Source organism: Salminus brasiliensis, chromosome 12, assembly GCF_030463535.1.
Source record: "Salminus brasiliensis chromosome 12, fSalBra1.hap2, whole genome shotgun sequence".
In the NCBI taxonomy this organism is placed as follows: Eukaryota; Metazoa; Chordata; class Actinopteri; order Characiformes; family Bryconidae; genus Salminus; species Salminus brasiliensis.
In genome coordinates, this window is record NC_132889.1 from 37,186,876 (window position 1) to 37,208,398 (window position 21,523).

The following is a 21,523-nucleotide window of genomic DNA, read 5'->3' on the forward strand; positions in this document are numbered from 1 at the left end:
ACATAAATGATGTAACACAAGGGGCTGAGTGAGTGAAATACCAAACCCAGGGTTACTGAAATGCTACTATTCAGTGTTGGCAGGTTGAGATAACAGAAAATTTAGGTACCAACCTGAAATCATTTCTAGCACTTAATTACTGATATGCATTCTGACTAATCTGAGTATCCACAAGCCTTAACACACAAAACATTTAGCAGGTTAACAATACACATGTGACAATGACAATTGACGGTATGGAACTTGATAGGAAATAGGACAAGCCAAACCGATAAGGGGATTCTCTGACATGAAGGAACTAATTATTATCTGATGAGCAAATTAAAACACATAAATGCTCTACGCACCAATAGGCATGAAGGGTTTGGAGGAGGCGCTGGGCTGGGAGACACCAATGCCATTGACAGCAAACACCCTCATCTCATACAGCACGCCCTCAATCATCTTCTTTGCCTCATACTCGGTTGACTCATAGATGTCAAAGTTCAGCTTAGTCCATCTGGAGGAGCCCTTCTTCTTCCTCTCCATTAGATACCCTGGAAAGAGATCTAAAGGCTAGTACCACAAACAGGCGTAAAAGCAGAAATCTCTGAAAAGAATGGATTAAAACACAAACTCTAAGCAGCCTGAAGACAATTAGGTCAATTAATTAAAAAACTCCTCTGCTGGACATGCAAAAGATGCTTGCCTTTGATTGGAACTCCACCGTCAAACTTGGGTGGTTCCCAGAGGATGGTTGCCGTATCCTCTCCAACTCCGGAGCAATGAACATTCTCGGGGGGATCAGGGACATCTAAACACAACAAGGTACAAGAGGAGAGGATAGAGGTGAATGTGGGAGCTACAGTAAAGTATGGTAACTAAAGGAGTGTTGTAGAAAGAGAGGTAACCATAGAGAAAGGAATCAAAACAAGGGATGGACTGTGAGAGCTTTAAGTAGTTGTTTGGCAAAAATTCACTTACACTATTTCTCAAAAAACTCTAAATGTGCTTCTTTGGCTTTGCACTGGAGCTACACGGCAATGCCAACCTTTTTACACCTAAAAACAGCACTGTCAGTTGGTTTTATATATATATATATATATATATATACACTGATTGGCCTAACACTGTCTGTCCCACTTGTGCCACCACATCAGATCTGACCATTCAAGGCACAGACTCCACAAGACCTGTGAAGGTCGCCTGTGGTATCTGGTCACCTTCAGATGTTGGCAGCAGATCCTTAAGTTAAGTCCTGTAAGTTCTGAGGTGGGGCCTCCATGAGCATCAATGAGACTTAGTGCCCAAGACGCTGTCACCAGTTTACTGATCGCCTCACTTCTTTTAGTAGGGAGCACTTTTGGTAGGTACTGACCACTGCATACCGAGAACACCCCACAAGACCTGCTTGTTCGTTTTGGAGATCTGACCCAGTGTCTCAGATGTCTCCGATTCTTACTTTTGTCAATTTGTCCTGCTTCAACACCTCCATCACCTTCAAGAACTGACTGTTCACTTGCTACCTAATATACATACTGTATCCAAAACCACGTAAGTAAGTCTATTAGAGATTACTGAACACCTTCATCTCCATGTGGAGAGCGTGCTATGATTAAGGATTGCACCATGCTAATGGGTGGGGTATGTATGTGGGGTATGTATCCATTACTCTTTAGCCACATTAGCCTCCAGTGTAATATTAAATTAAATCTGGAGTAAAAGACAAACTGTATGCTTAAATGTTCATCAACTTTAAGCAAAAAAACAAACATGGACAAAAATCACACACAAACACTCCCTCACCCACAACCCTGATGTTTAGTTCAGCCTTGTCCTCTCCTGCAGGGTTGATGACAGTGATGCAGTAAAGGCCTTCATCTCCTCTCTCTGCTCCTTCTATCACAAAGCTGCTCAGAGTCTTCCTGTTCTCCACCCGCACCCGGCCTTCTGTGTTTGCGATTTCCTGCAAAGGGTCCACCAAAAAACTATTCAAACACCTGCTGAGTGATGAAGCTATAGACAGTACTGTGCAGAATTTTGGGCACCTAATAACATTCTACTAAATCATGTCTCTCAGCAGTGAGAGTGTTTTTACTGTAGAAGCTCCAGATCTCATCAGAACAGATGCAGTTGAACATAAATCCAGTAAAAAGGAGAAACAAGAGCTTTTCATTCTGAAGAAAGAAAGTAGTGAGATCTTGTCGGTGAGCTAGTCTGAAGAACAGAGCTCGGTTCCTCCAGGGTTCTCCTGGACGCCCCCCAGTCCAGCCAGCACAGCATGGAGGATGTGTTCAACCCCATCAGCAGCAGCAGCAGCAGCAGCTCACCTGATTTACCATCATTAAGCCCTGATTTACCACCAAACCAGGTGTTGATCTGAGGAGAACTCTAAATAACACTAGACTCAATGAGGAGAACTTTGGAGATGTTCCAATGATTATTAGTGCTTATTCTAATATCAGTGATTTACTGAGCAGATGATCTGTGATAAAAATAACTCATTCATGACAAGGTGTCCCTAAACGTTAGTCAAGGCCTCCTACTGCCTGACAAACTCTATATTATAATAATATTTTTGTGACAAGATGTTCAGTGTAAGAGTTTAAAGCTTTCAGTTTCTTATCATGTTGAGTTGCTACACGCTATTCCTGCATAGTGGGTTCCTCACAGTAGGTCCTTTCCTCCAGCAGACAGTGGGCGCCGGCTCTCCTGTGATCTCCACGTCCAGACGCAGTTTATTGCCAGCAACCACAATAATGGTGTTTTTGTTGACCATGCTGCCAGTGGCGTCCAGGTGGATTTTGGGAGGGTCTTTAGAAGGAGAGAAGAGAAGTGGAGAAAGCTGACGAGTGATTTAGTGACAAATACACTGAAGGTAAATAATGTTTTAACTACTGCAGAAATTGTGTATGAGTGCTACATGAATGAAAATCTTACCCTGACGAGGAACATAATCGATCTTGATTTCTGTAGGAAACAAAGAAACCAAATACTGGTAGATTAGCACAACATATAAAATTAAATATAGCTTTTTCTGCATTGCAAGTGGTTAATGAACATTTCTGCACTGTCAATCAAAAACTGTGCATCTCTACTTTTCACTTTTTGACATAATGTGAATCTGGCAGGTGTTCTTTACACGAATAGACCAATAGAAATGCTCCAAAATGAAATAAAATAATTTTACATTGACTTCCACTGAAAGTTAAGATGGTTTTAACTTCTATAAATTTACTGTTTTAAAGATACAAGGTTTTTGTGTGACAGTGTCAGTTTATCGTGGGAACATTTGGCTGCTCGCCACAAGAACAAATGTTTCCCTGCACCTTTTAAGCAAGAGGGTTAAAAAAAAGAGACCAAAGCTGATGTTTGGATGCTGATGTTACAGTTATGGTAAGGTTAGGTGGAGAACAGCAGAATTTAAATATAAATACAGTCATACTATTTACCCCCCCAAAAAGAGGTTACTCAAAAAGCACACAGTACATAATGGTGTGTGTGTGTGTGTTACCTAAGAAATTGAGCTTGGCGGAGAGTGAGAGTGCATAGCCATCAGGGACGAAGGTGTAGTCTCCTGCATCCTCTGGTTTCACATCATCAATCAACAGTTTGTGGATCCTGAGTGATCATGACCCAGTGTTACCAAGGCAACAGCAGTCTACATGACCTCAGGGTTGCCTCTGAGTACAGTCTTGTCTAAAAGTGACAGTTTCCGTGGTAACTATAATTCAGTAACTGCAAAGGCTGGGATAAATCACAAAGTAAGAGTGACAGTGGCACTCTTTCTAACTTATTTAGAACGTTTTCACTCAATAAGAAAAACGTCACAAGTATTATACATATGTATATTTCATAAATTTTAAAAATACAAATCGATCAGCCGTAAAATTAATACCACCTCCCTAACGTTGAGTGGTTCACCCCTGTGCCGCTGCAACAGCTCTGGCCATTCGAGGCATGGACTCCACAAGATCTCTGAAGGTGTCATCTGTGATATCTGGCACCAAGACCAACATTCGCATCAGATTCTTTAAGTCCTGTAAGTTGTGAGGTGGGGCCTCCATTGATCATACCAATGAGCCTTAGGTGCCCATGACTCTGTCCTTGTTTCAACGGTTGTCCCTCCTTGGAGCACTGCTGGTAGGTACTGACCACTGCATAGCGTAAACACCCCCAAAAGACCTGCCTTCTTGCCTATTGCTCCTGCTTTTAATACACCAACTTCAAAAACGGACTGCTCACTTGCTGCCCTCACCTGTCAATGGTGCTAATGCTATGGCTGATCGGTGAATATCATTCATTCTCTAATACTGGCCTCTTTCCTTAATAACAGTGTCAATTCTGTGAGTTCAGGGTTACATCAGTCAATGACATCAGTAAGAGAGGTCCTGTCCATTTAGTCCGCTCCACACATTTTAGCTACATTTCACGTGTGGGTCTATTTCAGTGGCTGTTCCAAATTGAGGACCAGGGTTGAGGTCTGGTAATTGTGCTGGTCAGACAGAGTGTCCCAGTGTTCCACCATGTCTGCTGAAGCAGTCACATGCAGACCTATAAAGGACCTGTGCATCCTATAGTGGTTATACTGGAATGTCAGTGCTGGGCATCAGTGCTGCTTGAACATAAAATGCAAATTTACAGGAGTAACACTGTTGTTATCACAGCAGAAATGATGCATGTGACTAATATTTGGCCTGAGAAGCTTATTGCAGCTTTTTGGTCACACACTGCATTTTGTCACAGTCACGCAAAAAGCTTGTATCTCCAAATTGGCAACTTTAAAGGAGAAGGGCAAAACCCTCTTAGCTTTCAAAATAATTCAATGTAAAAAGATTTTATTAGAATTACTAGTACAGTTGGTCCAAATTCACATTATAAAAAATGGCTAAGCAGTTACTACGGCAGTGCAGTCGAATCCTGAGCCATGCTGCCTTGCCATCAGCCGCTGAGAGCCCAATCGGCCGTGCTTTCCTCTGAGCGTGTCGGCTGCCCAGCTGCATCGGCAGCAATTTGAAAAGGGGTGGTGGATGACTTTGTGAAGTGAAAAATGGCAAAAATGGAGATACAAGGTTTTGGTCTGACAGCAACAGAATGTTTTGAATTTGAAGAAATTTCTTTCATTTCAATAAACAAATTTTCCCAATAAAACTGAAGTAAAAGTTAGATCCCCCCCTAAGAGGCAAATCAGTAAATACAAGAAACTACAGAAAATAAAAAATTAAATATATTGCTGCATGTAGACTTCATCAGTCTAACTGTGATCTGATATAAAGCAGGACAGAGTAATTGCCATGATTTGCAGCATGGGGTGTGTGTTCATGGTCATACAGACATGTACGTTAATAATTCAGAGGTAATGTAAACATACATGACATATATATCTACCTCTGTCAAATAGAGGTGCGTATAAGGCCATTCATCAGCTTCATGTGTTAGGACCTGTGAGTGCTGATGGATTTACCTGCCGATGTGTGTCATCTTAATGCGGTCGCTAGGAATGACCTCCACTCCATCCTTGAACCACTTGCCAGTTACTTTGTCATCAGACACTTCACACTTAAACATAGCCTGCTCAGCGGCCTTCACGGTCAGATCAGCAATACTCTGCAGCACCTCCAGTTGTTTATCTGAGGAACAGTGAGACGAGAGGTGAGTACCTGTTAGAGTGTATACGTTTGTGTGTGTTCAATATAAAGTTCTAGTATCCATATTTTTTGTGGATCTATTAAACCTTTATGCCAACAATGCTGATTAGTTGGTAGTTGCATTATTTGATCAATCAGAATAAAGATAAAACAAGGACAAATAAAGAGAGATCAAAGAGAGAATAGATAAAATACTGAAATACAAGAAAGTGGATATTTTTAAAAAAGGTTTTAGGATATTAAGTACTATGCAAAGTGAAAATAGCATGTAAAGCTGTATCCAGTAAGAAAGAAAAAATGCACACATTAGAATAAATATAAATGAATAAGCTCTGACTGAGCTTTTCTGGAAGACATCTAGGGCCCTATATTAGCAATATTTAGGCAAGCCGTCAACCGCACATCATGCAGCTTGATTTAGGGCATGTCAGTATGTCTTTGCTATCATAGCAATGGAAAAGGATGCTTTGCACAGCTCAAAACGGGCAAAAAGCATGTACTAAGTGTAAAAAACACCTATAGAATTATAACCATTCTTTTTAAGGCTTAAGGTTTGACTATTAGCGGATTGCTATTTCAGTGCCGCATCGTGCACGGTCGGTCTGGGAAGGCGTGCTGAAGCGGCTCGCCCCAAGAAGAACGTTATTTTATTTTGATCCTGTTTATTGTTGATGTAAAAGTTTGTATAGCTGCCAACTGTGCTATGGGTTTGTGCAAGCAGGGGTGTACGAGTGTTGGGCTGCACGCTCCTGTGTTGACAATTCCCTGCCAAGATAGCAATGAACGTCTGACTGTTGACGTCTGCCTGGGGTGTTTTCAGTCAATGGTGCTCCTGTGTTTTCTGTTGCCAAGACAGAAATACGCCAGAAACTGACCTAAACACCCTTCATTTCGAGACCACAGAGAGTGGATATATTCACAAGCAGCGCTACTATTTAAACGACGCAGATGGAAGGCGTTAAAATAGACTGTTGGCGGGGTGGAAGATAGCAATGAGCATTGCGACACGCCTTGCGCAGGGTGTGCGATAGGGCCCCTAGTATTGTCAGTTGCCAGTTCCCTAGTTTATCTACTGAGTCCTTCTTTAAAATAAACAAGCACCCAAAACCTGTGCTTTTCTAACTGTGTTCTTCTGAGAAATATATATGAATAACTTTACTATCAATAGCTTTACCAACAGCACATCCTGACCACTGACTTCATGTTTATTTGGGTTTATTCTAATGTTATATAGAGTTAATTACAGGTAGACACGCTCACTGACCACTGACTTTCTGTTTATTAGGGTTTATTCTAATGTTATATAGAGTTAATTACAGGTAGACACTCAGTGACCACTGACTTTCTGTTTATTTGGGTTTATTCTAATGTTATATAGAGTTAATTACAGGTAGACACTCAGTGACCACTGACTTTCTGTTTATTATGGTTTATTCTAATGTTATATAGAGTTAATTACAGGTAGACGCTCACTGACCACTGACTTCATGTTTACTTGGGTTTATCCTAATGTTATATAGAGTTAATTACAGGTAGACACTCTCATTGACCACTGACTTCATGTTTACTTGGGTTTATCCTAATGTTATATAGAGTTAATTACAGGTAGACACGCTCACTGACCACTGACTTTCTGTTTATTAGGGTTTATTCTAATGTTATATAGATTTAATTACAGGTAGACACTCTCATTGACCACTGACTTCATGTTTACTTGGGTTTATCCTAATGTTATATAGAGTTAATTACAGGTAGAAACTCTCATTGACCACTGACTTCATGTTTACTTGGGTTTATCCTAATGTTATATAGAGTTAATTACAGGTAGACACTCTCATTGACCACTGACTTCATGTTTACTTGGGTTTATCCTAATGTTATATAGAGTTAATTACAGGTAGACACGCTCACTGACCACTGACTTTCTGTTTATTAGGGTTTATTCTAGTGTTATATAGATTTAATTACAGGTAGACACTCTCATTGACCACTGACTTCATGTTTACTTGGGTTTATCCTAATGTTATATAGAGTTAATTACAGGTAGACACGCTCACTGACCACTGACTTTCTGTTTATTAGGGTTTATTCTAATGTTATATAGAGTTAATTACAGATAGACACTCTCACTGACCACTGACTTTCTGTTTATTTGGGTTTATTCTAATGTTATATAGAGTTAATTACAGGTAGACACGCTCACTGACCACTGACTTTATGTTTATTAGGGTTTATTCTAATGTTATATAGAGTTAATTACAGGTAGACACGCTCACTGACCACTGACTTTATGTTTATTAGGGTTTATTCTAATGTTATATAGAGTTAATTACAGGTAGACACTCTCACTGACCACTGACTTTATGTTTATTAGGGTTTATTCTAATGTTATATAGAGTTAATTACAGATAGACACTCTCACTGACCACTGACTTTATGATTATTAGGGTTTATTCTAATGTTATATAGAGTTAATTACAGGTAGACACTCTCACTGATCACTGACTTTATGTTTATTAGGGTTTATTCTATGTTATATAGAGTTAATTACAGGTAGACACTCACACTGATCACTGACTTTATGATTATTAGGGTTTATTCTAATGTTATATAGAGTTAATTACAGGTAGACACTCTCACTGATCACTGACTTTATGATTATTAGGGTTTATTCTAATGTTATATAGAGTTAATTACAGGTAGACACTCTCACTGATCACTGACTTTATGTTTATTTGGGTTTATTTTAATGTTATATAGAGTTAATTAAAGGTAGACACTCTCAATGAATGTAATAATTTCTAACATGTACCTTCCACTTCCAACTCTCCCTTTGACTCTCCCCCACTAGTAAAGACATAGTACATTCCAATATCCTCCTTGGTGGCCTCGTTGATGATCAGCCAGTGTTTAGTTCCATCCTTCTTAAAGCGATACTTCCCATCGCGACTCAGCTCCACCCCATCCTTCATCCTGCGGAGTCAGAACAACACAGGAAAACTTATGACAGTTAGGAAGACACAAAACAGTGCACTGAAGAAAGAGTACGAACTATAAGAACAGAGCACAAACAAAGGCAGGACTACGCTTAGATCTTAGGCCCAGACCTGGAAACCTGAACTTAGCTATAAAGCCAAATGCCACACATCTTATCTTCTGCTTTTGTTTATAAAAAAATATTATTTCCCTCTATTATTATTATTATTAGTAGTAGTATTTATTCGTTGATGTCCTCTCACCATTTGACATTTGCTCCTTCATCAGACACCTCCACCTCAAACTCCACTTTGTCACCCACCACCACATGGACATCATCCAGCAACTTAGTAATGGTGACCGGAGGCTCTGCACACACACACACACACACACACACACACACATATTCTCACTCATCACCAATAAACTTCACCCAGCATTTACAGGGTCGCAACACAGCATTTTACAATCTTGCTGAGAGAAAACTGTAGTGTTTGTGCAAAAAGTAAAGTTTGATTAAACAACACTGGCATAAAAAAGAGAAGATGACAAAAATGCATATAATACATAATAATAATAAGCATATAATACATTTTATAGAAAAAAACATCTAAACGTAATCTGCACATAGAAATATGTAACAAGTACTGTAGAACTGTAAATATTTGTCCTGATATTTTGTAACATTTTCTCACTCAACACAGTATTATCCAGAGACAGAGACAGAGATAATATAATATACTTTTGCTAATATATATGTAATTGTTAAGTGATTCCCGCCGAAAACTAGACCAGGCTTCAGGTAATTTCAACAAGTGTAAAATTGTACAGTATGAGTATGATTTACTATTGCTTTTATATATGTAATTAATATTACAACAAATAATTAATTCTCACTTAATGGCTTATTATTCAGTAAACATATAAAACTCATGTTTAAGCAAACCTACATTTTGTTCATTCTGATGTGTTTAGCTAATGTTGAGGTTTTCTACACAGAGAAACCTGCCTGCAGACCTGCTGTTTTTGATGTTGTGCTCTGCTTTAGAAACATTTTACCCCTTAGACCCTTAAATCACTTTCATACCTACATTAGTCATTAACGTACATACTGAACTCGGTGGGACTAATAACTGAATAATAAACCTGGGGTTCAGGGGGTTTATTTGTCTAAAAGCATTAAAGAAAAGTATTCTGCTAACTGAGTACTGGAGTGCACATCATCATTCATGGAAGTAATTTTGTAGTGTTTTACTCAGAAGTCCCATGAAGTTGGAAAGCGCTCCACCACTGCACACAGCTTTAAATGATAAGCCTAGTGCTCTGTGCTCTGTGCAGCTCAAACTACATGTATGTAACATGTACAGATCTGTAAAGGATGATGATGATGATGATGATGATGATAATTCACCTTGAACGAAGACCTCTGTGAAACACTTTTCCTCTCCAACTACACACTCATATGCAGCATCATCAGAGAGTGTGCACTTGTTGATGGTGAGTTTGCGGATTCCCCCGATGGTCTCAAACAAATACCTGTAAAACCAGAAATACACATTCATGCAGTCTCCTGAGAGGAAATACGTTCAGCACTCATTTTGGCAATGTAGAACTCGCTGAACTCTGTACAAATACTTACTTTGCTGAGGGTTTGATCTCTTGTCCGTTCTTCAGCCATTTCACCTGGGCATTAGGGTCTGCAAGCTCCACACTCATTTGGATCCTCTTGCCTTTCTCCACTGAATATGCAGGTTCAAGCTTCCGTAAAAAGGCTGAGATACAGAAAACACCACAAATAGGCTAAAAACAATATTCACTTCATTCATTTTACACAATCATTTGATCTTCATGTGATCAACACTGAGAGATGGAGGTAATCTAACTAAACTCACACACCTGAAGAAATGTCATCATTTATAAAATGGAATTAATTGAGATGTAATTTTCCTGTGAGGAAACCATTCAACCTCCACCCCCACACACACACATGTATCACTCCTTCTAATGTGTAGAATCAGACTCAGGAGCAGAACATCGGCTACAGATGATCAGAACATGGTTGGAAAGAATTATTCTGGAGGAGTCTGTCTTATTTAAACCTCAGACGTTTAGTCTGGTCTGATCTTGATGGTTGAGGGGTGAAGAAGATCACCATGGCAAGATCCAAAGAGCTCTCTGAGGCCTTCAGGAAGAAGGTTATAGATGCAGTTCATGAGATGCAGTTCAGCCCAAGAGCAGACCACAAGATGCATAAAGAAGTCTCCAGCAATCCTAATATGTCATCACGGGATCCGCATACATGCGTCCATATGTAATGTGATATGTAATTAAACGTGTTAAAAGAGACAAAGGTTTTCACTGGGTGTCCCAATTTCTTTACCATTCTGGTAAACGAGCTCTGCTCTGATTGGCTGTGTTGTATTGTGGTTTTGAGAGCAATATGTGTGTGTGTGTGTACACGCCTTACCATCGCTCTTTTTGGGCTCCACCTTCTTCATCTTCTTCAGCCTCTTCAGCATGCCCCTCAGGTCTGTGATGCCATACTCAAAAGCGATCTTCTCATAGTCACATGGCTTGGCATTCTTCAGAATCTCCCACACATCCACTTCCTCCACAGGCTCCTCCTTCTGTTTCCGCTCTCTGCCAGGTGAGATACAGAGCTTTTTATAATTGCAGGTGGGGTTTTATGTATGCAGTTCCATGTAGGAAAATACAGTTCTGACGGATTAGTACTCTTCCGAGTACACTTACAGGACCGGCCCAAGCCTTTATGGGGTCCTAGGATTTTCCACCACCACCTCAGCACCAGATGCTTTATCATTTTATACGCAAAGAGATATTGTGCAATACGCTGAAGCACCCAGGCCTTTATTCGACCATCCATGTGCCGCATATCTGCATTTGCCCAACAGTGGCAGCAGCCAACAGAAACTGATTGGTGAGCCAACTATGAAAATATTAATAAAAAAATCGCTTTTTCCTGTGTGATACCATTTCGTTTTATTATTCAGTTATTTGTAAAATATGTAATTTTTATTATGATATTATGGCTTGACCCGCTATCCCTCAAAATCCACAGAAGACGAGCGTCCAGACTTTTTACTGTCCTGCACCGAAGTGGTGAAACAAGCTTTCCCTGGGTGTCCGAACAGCAGAGTCCAACACTCGCTGTCCTCAAACCCAGACTGAAGACCCTCCTCTTCTGAGAGGACAGCAGAGTGGTCTCCATCCTGACTTGTGTTTAGTAGAGTCTACACTTAGAGTATCTTTGAATTATTAGTCTATTCAAACTAGCTGAGGTTTTTCTTGGGTAAATAGCAAAGCACTTTTGTAAGTCGCTCTGCAGAAGAGCGTCAGCTAAATGCCTTAAATGTACATGTAAATGTAAATGCTCTTGGGGGCCCCCTAGTGGCGTTGGGGCCCTAAGCAGTCGGTTAGTTCGAGTATGCCCTGGGCCGGCTCTGTACACTTACATATATAATACTTGCACTTTTACTCAGGTGGAATTAGGACATCCTAAGGGCACATGGCGTAGTAGGTAGTTCAACAGCCGGTCTACAGAATATTTAGAGGAGCTCAGTACTCCAGGAGGATTTGCATCACATTGTTGTTTAGTAGGTACTTTAACATAAACCATAACAATTAGAGAAGCTTGTTTTAGGCTGCTTTACCTCAGCATGTTCATAAAAGACATTGGCATAAATCACAATGTCTCATTAGGCTGTTCATTAGGAGAATTGTACAGTAGTATACAGAAAATACTCCTCATGAATAGCTATGACATGAATCTTAAAGAAATGAGTGACCATTTCCTGACCTTTTCTTGAGAAGACCACTGAAGTCCAAATCACCAGCATCCTCTCCAGCATCTCCTCTGCAGGTGGACAAAAAGGAGTTACATGTATTTCAGTGGACAGGTTTACACTGTAACGCTCAAATACATTGATAACGCAGCAGAGATGACAGACTGAGCACAGAAAGCACAGTAAAGCACGGCCTGTCTTCAATGTTTCATTTTTTCAAGTTCAGCCAGGTTCAAAACCCTGACTCTGGCCTACAAAACCAAGAATGGACCAGCTCCTCCGTATTTAATGGCATGTACAGCTCGGCCTGACCCACCATCCTTCAAGATCCACAGAAAACAAGCATCCAGACTTTTTTTTAACATTCAGGCTAAATTTAGTGTATGTTGAGTATTGTGTATCTAAGTATGCCTACTGACTTTAGTTATTTCTAAGCGTCTAGCATCTTGGATTCCAGCCAATTCAAACTAGCTAAGGATATTTAGGAGTAAACAGTGAAGCACTACTTATGTAAGTAGTATCTGTATACAATGCAGGACACAAAGAAATGTGTCAAACATGTTGTGTATTAAAAAAAAAATCATATGAATTATCTTCTAATTATATTTCTATAAAAGGCCTTTTTGAATTCAGTATTTCTGTAAAGTCTGACAGTAGCTGGATTCACAATGGTCAGCTCAAATTTGCCATTTTTTAACTGCAGTTTTTTTGCTACTATCCACTGACAATGAACAGGGGTGGAATTTCGGATGACGGATTTGTCGGCAGTAGACATGTACCTTTAGGGGCACATACAAGACATTCATGCTACATACAAGACATTCAGCCACACTGTTTAAATAAATAAGACGAAATCATTATAAATCACACTTGCTTCACAGAGTCAGTAATATCAGTAATTCCTTGAGACTTTGCTGTCGCTACAGAAACGTCTCTGGATTCAGAGTGAGTCCATGTGGAACTAAACTGAGCTCTTTACACTCTTCACACCTGAGATAACACACAAACCACCGCAGAGACAGCTGTTCCCCAAGCTCTTTCACACCAGTGTGAACAAACAACTAGAAGAAATAACAAATCATACATAAGAAGCATATAGAGACAGACTGTAGAAGTCATAAATCATGTGTTTATTTAGGATATTCATGTATAGTATGTTTATTATGTAATATTGTGTAATATAATATAGTGCTCTACCCCCCCCCCCCCCCCCAAAAAAAAAAAAAAACAAAAACTTCATACTAGACTACAGACGTCTGCTGTGAGCTCGCTGGAGAGTGATGGGACGTGTGCAGGTGTGATGGATCTCTTATAAACCAATAGGGAGTCAGAATGGAGTCTGTTTATACTTCTCATCCAATCAGGATCAGACTCTCACTTTCCGGATGGAGAGATTTATCTGGAGAGGGTTTTTATTGATGACGAGCCGGAATGAAAACAAAGGGAAATGAAATAGGAGAAACGAATGTAAGGAGGAGAAAGTTCAGATAATTGGGGGAAAATGTAAGAATAAAGAATTACTGAAGTAAAGTTTAGAGAACCAGCATTTCTACTGTAGTAAAGTAACAAAGTATTTGTACTTCATCACTCGACACCTCTGAATATATATATATATATCAGGATGTGATATAAAGAGGATTTTAAATTCTATATAAATGCGGTTTAATATAAGCATTCTTTATGTTTTATTTCTCTTTAGAAAGATTTACTGTTTATTTATCATGAAAATGAAAATACCAATAACCAAATAACCAAAATTCACACTAATTTCTGCTTTAATCCAATTTAATTTAATTTTGATTTTAGTTTCAATAATAACTCGACAACGACTCTTGTTGTTTCTGCTTGAGTCCTTGTTTTATTTAAGTAACAGTAGTTTCAGATTACTTTGCCTGTGGGCCTGACAGTGAACAGCCAGGCTGTGACACACAGCTAATGAGACAGACCGAGGCACATAGAGACCAAGACATCAAACGATTTATCATCAGCCTCTAATGAAGGAGAATCACACACACACACACACAAATACACAAACACACACACATGCACAGACTCACGATCGTTTGAATGCCTCCAGAATGTTTGTTTGCTGCACCTCTTCTGCAGCTGAAGGATGAGATCAAGAAGATGTGGTGATGAAATCCCCAAAGTAGCTGAATCTCTATACTAACTAATTAAAGGAACCGTTTGGCCAAAAATCCAACTGACACAATTTCCCCAAATGTAGTCTATTAACCAAGACATGTTTGGTGTCTGACATTTGCTGCTTTAGTTTCACCCTGGAGCTACAATTTAAGCTTATACCCCACCAATTAGGACTGCAAGATTGTGGAAATTATGTTAATTTATAAAACCAAAAAAACACTTGTTTACTTGGTTTCTGACACTGTCTGAATCACTGTTTATTGTTATCTATAGACATGGGCTAAAGCATGTCACACAGCATCTAAATCATAGCTGTCATCCAGCCTGTTTTTTTTCCTGTGATCTCTCACATATTTATTAACCATTAAAATAAATGAGGTTTCTTTTGGATCCTAGTCTATACAAACTAGCTAAGGATATTTTCTGGGTAAACAGCGAAGCCCTTCTGTAACTCGCTCTGGAGAAGAGCATTGTCACACTCCCGGGACTACACTACCCATGATTCCTCCCAGACTCACCCAACTGTCACATGTCCTCAACCAGTCAGTCATGAACAGTTCCTACGGCCATTTGTGTATTTAAACCTCTCTATAGTCTGACTCTTTGCCATCGTTTTGCCATCGTATTTTCGTTAGCATAGCAAACGCATTGTACTGTTTGCCTTGATCGTGTTTTCGACCTGTTTTCCACTTTTTGCTTTGACCCTTTTGCTCTGTTTATCTGATCTTGTCTGCTGTTAGTTTTGACCGATGCCTGTGATCTTGACTCAGATTTTGGCCTTGTCCATGTCTTTGTTTTCCTTTATTGGTTTTGACCTGGTCTGTATCGTTTACTGTATCTGTGGATGATCTTTCTTTCTTTGTTTTCATCCGTGAGCGTCTGGTTCGACCAACCTGCATCACAAGCATCTGCTAAATACCTTAAATGTATCTATTCTATTCAGTAGATGAAATTAGTTTTATATAGAGATGTGCAGGTAAGAAAATCTAATCCTAAACCTAATCTAATCCTAAACCTAATCTAATCTGTTTAAGAATATTATCTAAGAATTCTGGGTATACAAGTTTCAAACCTTAGTAGTTCTCAAGCCGGGCAATTTTGTAAAAAACAAAACTTATATTTGCTGACTGACCACATTTAGTGAATGAGAAAAAAAGTGTTAGAGATAGAAAGTTAGATTTTTCACCAAACGATTAAGGGGAAATCTCCTTAAATCACCAAGAGCCTCTTTGAGCTCTCATTGAGAACAGATTGAGACTTTCAGGCTTTGGGCTTTACAGCATACCTTCAACAGTGATGTCGAAAGTGCAGCTGTCACACTTGTCCTTGGACGTGACCTCACAGCGGTAACCTCCTGCATCTCCATCAACCACCTTCACAATAGTCATCTCGTAGGTGTATATCTAAAACAAAGAGCAGAGGGAGACTCTGTTCACATTTACTGACACAGATCAATAAGACATATCTGCGTAAATTCCCACACAAACACACCTTGGTGTTCCTATCGTAGGTTTCTTTGAACTGTAGATGCTTGCCAGCTTTGCTGCCCAGATCCAGCCACTTCCCTTTCAGCCACTTCATCGCTGGCTTCCTCAGCAGGTTTGATGAGTCCACTTTGGCCACAAATGTTATATTTTTCCCTGTTACCAACAGTGATTAAAACTGTGATTATTCAAGCGGACCATCTACTGCCTTTACACTTCCATCAACTCACGGTTGAGGTCTCCAACCACCTGCCCCCCACTTCACATCCTTAAACTCCTAAAATCTCTTTGTCATCCTATCAACACTTTGATATGTGACAGAACTTTACAGACAAAAAATACATTTAGAAATCCTTCTAAATATAGTCTAAATGTCTAATACTTCTTATTCTGTGGTTGTTGTTTTATTATTTATTTTATATTTAGTCATTTTTTTGACTTGTTTCAAGAATTTACCTACTACAAGTGTATTATTCTTTGGTAAGATAACTTCAAGATCAAGAAACCACAGATAATTTAATATCATTTAAGAAATAATGCATTAACCAAGCAAAGTGATCCACTAGCGAAATGCTACACTTTCAGTAGATAAACATACTTAACTTATACTTAAATAACTAAACTAAACTTAAAAAAAAAACTGGTAATAAGTAAATTGGTAAATAATCTCCTAATATTCTTAGAACAATGTGAGAAAAAAAAAGAGAAATAGCAGATATTTAGATTTAAAAACGTGCTAGGACATTTTATTGTAGTCTATTGCAGTCTAAGATATTTTCTTTGCAGGAGGATGGGTCTGGACCCCTTGTGAGTCTTGGTTCCTCCCAAGGCTTCTCTTTCTCCAGCTCTGAGGGAGTTTTTCCTTGCCACTGTCGCCGTTGGCTGCTCACTGGGGGTCCTAGATTTTTCACGTCTTTTTATGTTATTGATTTTTCTTTTTATTTATTACTGATTGTGTAAAGCTGCTTTGTAACAACAACAGTTGTAAAAAGCTATACAAATAAATCTGACTTGACTATTACTACTGCTCAGCAAATCAATGATTATATCAGCATACTGGTGCATTACATTGACTTTATACCATGTATTAAACATTTATAAGTGGTCAAAAGATTTATTACTTCAGGCCTTAGGGGGTTTATCCTGCACTGCACTTTGTCTTGCTCACTAAGACTTGATTCTTTGCAGTAAAATAAATAACACTATAACAATACAAACATTTACAGCAACTGCTTTATTAGAAACCCCTCCCTTGTAGTTCCACCTTGCTGGTATACAGTTAAAGAGTCTATTGACTGACCTTTGGTTGCTACTGAACTTTGAGGTCTCTCCACGAACAGGCCGGTTATTTCAGAGAGTTGACGTTCCTCCCCGGGCACATGCTCTAAAAGGGAGGGTCACAGAGGTCATGTTAAAGTCATATCAGTATTTGAAAATGACAGGGCAGACAGGTTATGGTCATCCACAGACTGAAGAGACAGTGCTTTCCCACCACCAAGGAGAGCCTCCTTCAAGAATGATATTCTGTAATACAGTCTGTATGTGTCTGTACAACTATGAGAGATTACAAAAGGTACTTTTTGTTTACATATATTACTAAAACATCTGGGTTTAATGACCGGGTTATTATTAACTTGGTTAATATGACAATGTTCTCAGTTATGCTACAAATATGAAAGCCTTAAGCATCCAGCTTTTATCTTAGAACGTTCTCCCTTTTCATATCCTCTGGTTGCACCCTAGGATGTGAAAGACACTTGCACTCTTTTCCTAAAGAACATGATATTTGCCATGTATATGTCCTAGACAAATACATGCTAAGGGTTTTGTGTGTCTTACCATCCTCAGGCAACTCTAGATCAGAGAGAAAGAGAGAGAAAGAGTGAGGGAATACATTAGGAGCTAATTAAGTTAGTCAAAGATAGTAGAGCCTTCTTGAACATCTGACTTACTGGAGTTACAAACACATAAACACTCATACACACACATTCACTCACGCACCCCTCCTGTTCTATCAATATTGTAGGATGAAGACAAATGCATAGCACTTAATTAAGTAATTTTTTAACCAATTAAGACAACACAGTCATTTTACAAATAGACCTCCTTGCCTTTCTCCATGGAGTGAGCACAGGCAAGAAGATCTATTTATGCATCTACTATGGTGACCAGAACATAATCATCAAGGTTTTCATGTTATGTTTTAGTTATGATTTGGGTTACATGTTTGGTTGCATTGGGTTCTTCCTGGAAAACTGAATTTGCATCCTTGCCAGAGCTCTAGTGAAGAACGCAGGGTGTTTAAAGGTGCATTAACCAGCTGACCAATCCTCAGATGCCTTTATTTACAAAATATCATCAGCAAAAATCTGTCAAGTGATGCCATGCGCCTCCATAAAACCTCTTTTCAGTCCAGTGCTCTCGGCTTTATGGGCTAAGGTTAATGTGATTTGTGGAACATGGAAGTTGCACTTCGTAAACGGGCTGACCCCAAGGTCAGGCGTTTTCTGCAATAAGACCCAGCCAACCAGAAGTAACTAAGCCAGCAAAGTCTGACTAGTCAGTTTAAAGCAGCACTATGTAAGACTTTGAAAAAGGTCTATCCACTTATACACTGGTACAGTACAACACAATCCTTCTCTTCTTACAGGGTAGGCCATGCCACAGCACCCCAGAGCAGAGAAGGATAAGGGCCTTGCGCAGGGGCTCAACTAGGCCTGTCACAATACGTTTTTTTATATATATTGTAGCAGAAATAATTGCGATAAGTAATAATATTAAACATTTTATGCCACACTGATACAGTGGTGATATAATATACATTGCCCTTTAAAGAGCAATGAACTTTGGAAGGGTCCTTCCCAGAGACATCACAGCTGGGGGAAATGGGTCTGACTCAGGGCCCTTCAATGGATTAGGTCCTGAAAAAGCCTTGCCTAAGCGGCTTGTTTCCTGGTATGGACCCCATCCAAGAAAGTGATACAAGGAGCGAACTCAGTAGGCTTTGGGATGGAGTCCAGGGCAGCTTGAGGAGGGTCTGTACATTCTGGCATCCCCCCATAGCTCAGGTGAGCGATGAGGTAAGAGGAAGGAGACTGGGTGGAGGAGGCGGGTGTGAAGTATGTCATGAAGGTAGAGTACAACTGGCAGGTGTACAGGTTTATAGTCCGAAGTTGTGGTTAAACTGAGATGTTGTGACACAAGGACCAGAAATAAACAAACATGTAGACAGGCCTTGAGTACACCCCCGTAGGAGCCCACCCAGCTGAATCTTCTTTTAAGCAAAAAACAGCTCTGAATTGGTCTAGGCTTTATAGCAGGGGTTTTACAATACACACTGTAATATTAGCTTTTTTAATTCAATATGCCCAGTTATTTTGGGTATTATTATATATAGTAATTTTTATTTTATTTTTTTTTTGGGGGGGGGGGTAAAAACCACGCTTTCAATCTTACATAGTGCAGCTTTAGAAACAGTGCTTTAAGCCTTTCTGTTCTTACTAGGAACAGAAAGCAGCCTTCAAAGTGCTCACCTGGAAATGACCATTTCCAGCAGTTTCTCTGTCACACACGAGACAGTAAACCTCACTTTAAGATTTCCATTTCTACACATCATACAGTATAGACATCAACAGATCTCAATCACAGTCCTGAGGATCCAAAGTACTGTGTCTTTCTGCCTGTACCACTCTGAAACAGCATACTAGGTGCATAAAGGACTTGATAAGATAGACGTTAAGATATCTGCTGTGTTAGAGCAGGGTGGGGGTTCAAAAATGCACAGAGCTTGATATCCTCAAGACTGGGATTGGGAATGCATGTAATGTTCTCTGTTAGGCACACACACATATATACACATATATACTCACTGCAGAGAGAGAAAGTATATATCACTTTGACTTGTTACCAGGAGAATACACAGTTTTTCACTTCATTAAACAATTAAAAATAACAAATGTTGCATTTTTCACCACTAACACAGGTTTTCATTTGAATGCTTTGGCGAAACACAGTCCTGTATCTTTAGGTCACCTTATTGCCAATAATCATGGACAAAAGTGAGTGTAACCCTTTCTGTTGCAATAAGCAAGTCACTTTGACACCATAAACTCAGTGTGTATTATTCTGCTATTAACCCTTTAGCAGACTTTGTAACCACAGTATATTTCTATATCTTTGAGTAAGAGCTGCACAATATTAGAAAATAACATTTTCAAATTATTTTAAATATTATATATAAATAAAAATATATATTTTATATATTTAAATATATAGTAGCTAACTACATTTTAAAGTAATATAGATTATATTCTGTTTCTATTGTAGTTCTATTATATTACATATTATATATATTACAACTACGTTTAGAATAAATCTTTATACAGGTGTTGATACTAGATGCACTGTTACTAGTTTTACTGTAATGCAGTCACTGTTCTCCTGTATTTCTGTATTTCATGATAGTTCATGCCTAGAATTACCCTATCTGGACCGGCTGGTTGACTTGTGTATCTGCTTTCTGAATGGGTCATCGAAAAAAGAAAAGAAAAACCCTGAAAGGTTTCTAAATGAGGATTCAATAGATTTGTTTTTCAAATGGATTTCTTAGTGTATCTGTTAAAGGGTTAATCTTAGGGCTTGGATCCACATGTTGGATCCACATGTTGACCCAAAAAACTGAAGAAAAGGGTCTGCCTTCGCCAGAGCAATCCTAGATTTCATGAGTACATGAACTGTTTGTTTGATGTTTCAGTCTTCATCTCGCCAGTCAGAACTGCTGGAATGGACATGCGGATCCACCGCCAGAGCCAGTGACTGACAGCTCAGAGTGACGAGCACGCTCATCCTCGTGAACGGCTGATCAGGACAAAACACAGTACACACACGCACAGACACAAGACACGAGCATACAGAGCGAGGAGTGTTGGCGTTTCTTTTCCTTACCGTCTCTCCCCTCATCCTCCTCTGCATGAAAAGAAACAACAGCAAGCGGACAGGTCAAGTTAATCAGCAGACAGGAAACAGTTAAATCACATAAAGCAGAGTCTGACCGCTGTCCTGACCTCAGCTGGAAAGGAAACTTGTGGGTGAAATAAAACAGGCCTGTGTGTGATCATGCAAAAAAAATCAAAAATACTGCACAGTAGACAAAAATCATGATCCACTGGACACAAGATACGCATCACATAGACAGACTGTACAAAGGTTTTAGTTCCCCGTAAAAAAAAAAGAAAATTTGAACGGAAATCTGCTTATCTGGACAGTAAGTGTTTATTTCCCCAGTAAAACACTAATAACACTCCTACAGAAAGTGGTGGTGGTTCTCCATCACTGTGTTCTTCATTAGAACATCTCCAAAGTTCTCCTCTCTCATGGAGTCTAGTGTTATTTAGAGTTCTCCTCAGATCAACACCTGGTTTGATGGTAAATCAGGGCTTAATGATGGTAAATCAGGTGAGCTGCTGCTGCTGCTGCTGCTGATGGGGTT

At 39.4% G+C, this 21,523-nt stretch overlaps 1 protein-coding gene across 6 annotated transcripts in view; it reads right to left on the minus strand.

Annotated features, from left to right (window-relative positions):
• Window positions 1–21,523, minus strand: part of mybpc2a (myosin binding protein Ca) — a 52,182-nt gene that overhangs the window by 14,315 nt on the left and 16,344 nt on the right. For 4 of the 6 annotated variants that reach the window (XM_072693573.1, XM_072693571.1, XM_072693575.1 and 1 more), the window contains exons 3-21: window positions 20,980–21,000; window positions 17,875–17,889; window positions 17,336–17,419; window positions 16,043–16,191; window positions 15,837–15,954; window positions 14,464–14,512; window positions 12,421–12,477; window positions 11,071–11,243; window positions 10,243–10,375; window positions 10,015–10,139; window positions 8,867–8,972; window positions 8,440–8,600; window positions 5,444–5,609; window positions 3,494–3,600; window positions 2,920–2,949; window positions 2,651–2,793; window positions 1,786–1,945; window positions 689–793; window positions 348–536 (exon numbers count right to left, since the gene is read on the minus strand). In XM_072693573.1, coding sequence (XP_072549674.1) covers window positions 348–536; window positions 689–793; window positions 1,786–1,945; window positions 2,651–2,793; window positions 2,920–2,949; window positions 3,494–3,600; window positions 5,444–5,609; window positions 8,440–8,600; window positions 8,867–8,972; window positions 10,015–10,139; window positions 10,243–10,375; window positions 11,071–11,243; window positions 12,421–12,477; window positions 14,464–14,512; window positions 15,837–15,954; window positions 16,043–16,191; window positions 17,336–17,419; window positions 17,875–17,889; window positions 20,980–21,000 — 2,091 coding nt within the window. The remainder of the gene's footprint in view (window positions 1–347; window positions 537–688; window positions 794–1,785; window positions 1,946–2,650; window positions 2,794–2,919; window positions 2,950–3,493; window positions 3,601–5,443; window positions 5,610–8,439; window positions 8,601–8,866; window positions 8,973–10,014; window positions 10,140–10,242; window positions 10,376–11,070; window positions 11,244–12,420; window positions 12,478–14,463; window positions 14,513–15,836; window positions 15,955–16,042; window positions 16,192–17,335; window positions 17,420–17,874; window positions 17,890–20,979; window positions 21,001–21,523) is intronic. The other 2 variants (XM_072693576.1, XM_072693572.1) reach the window with 1 other exon arrangement.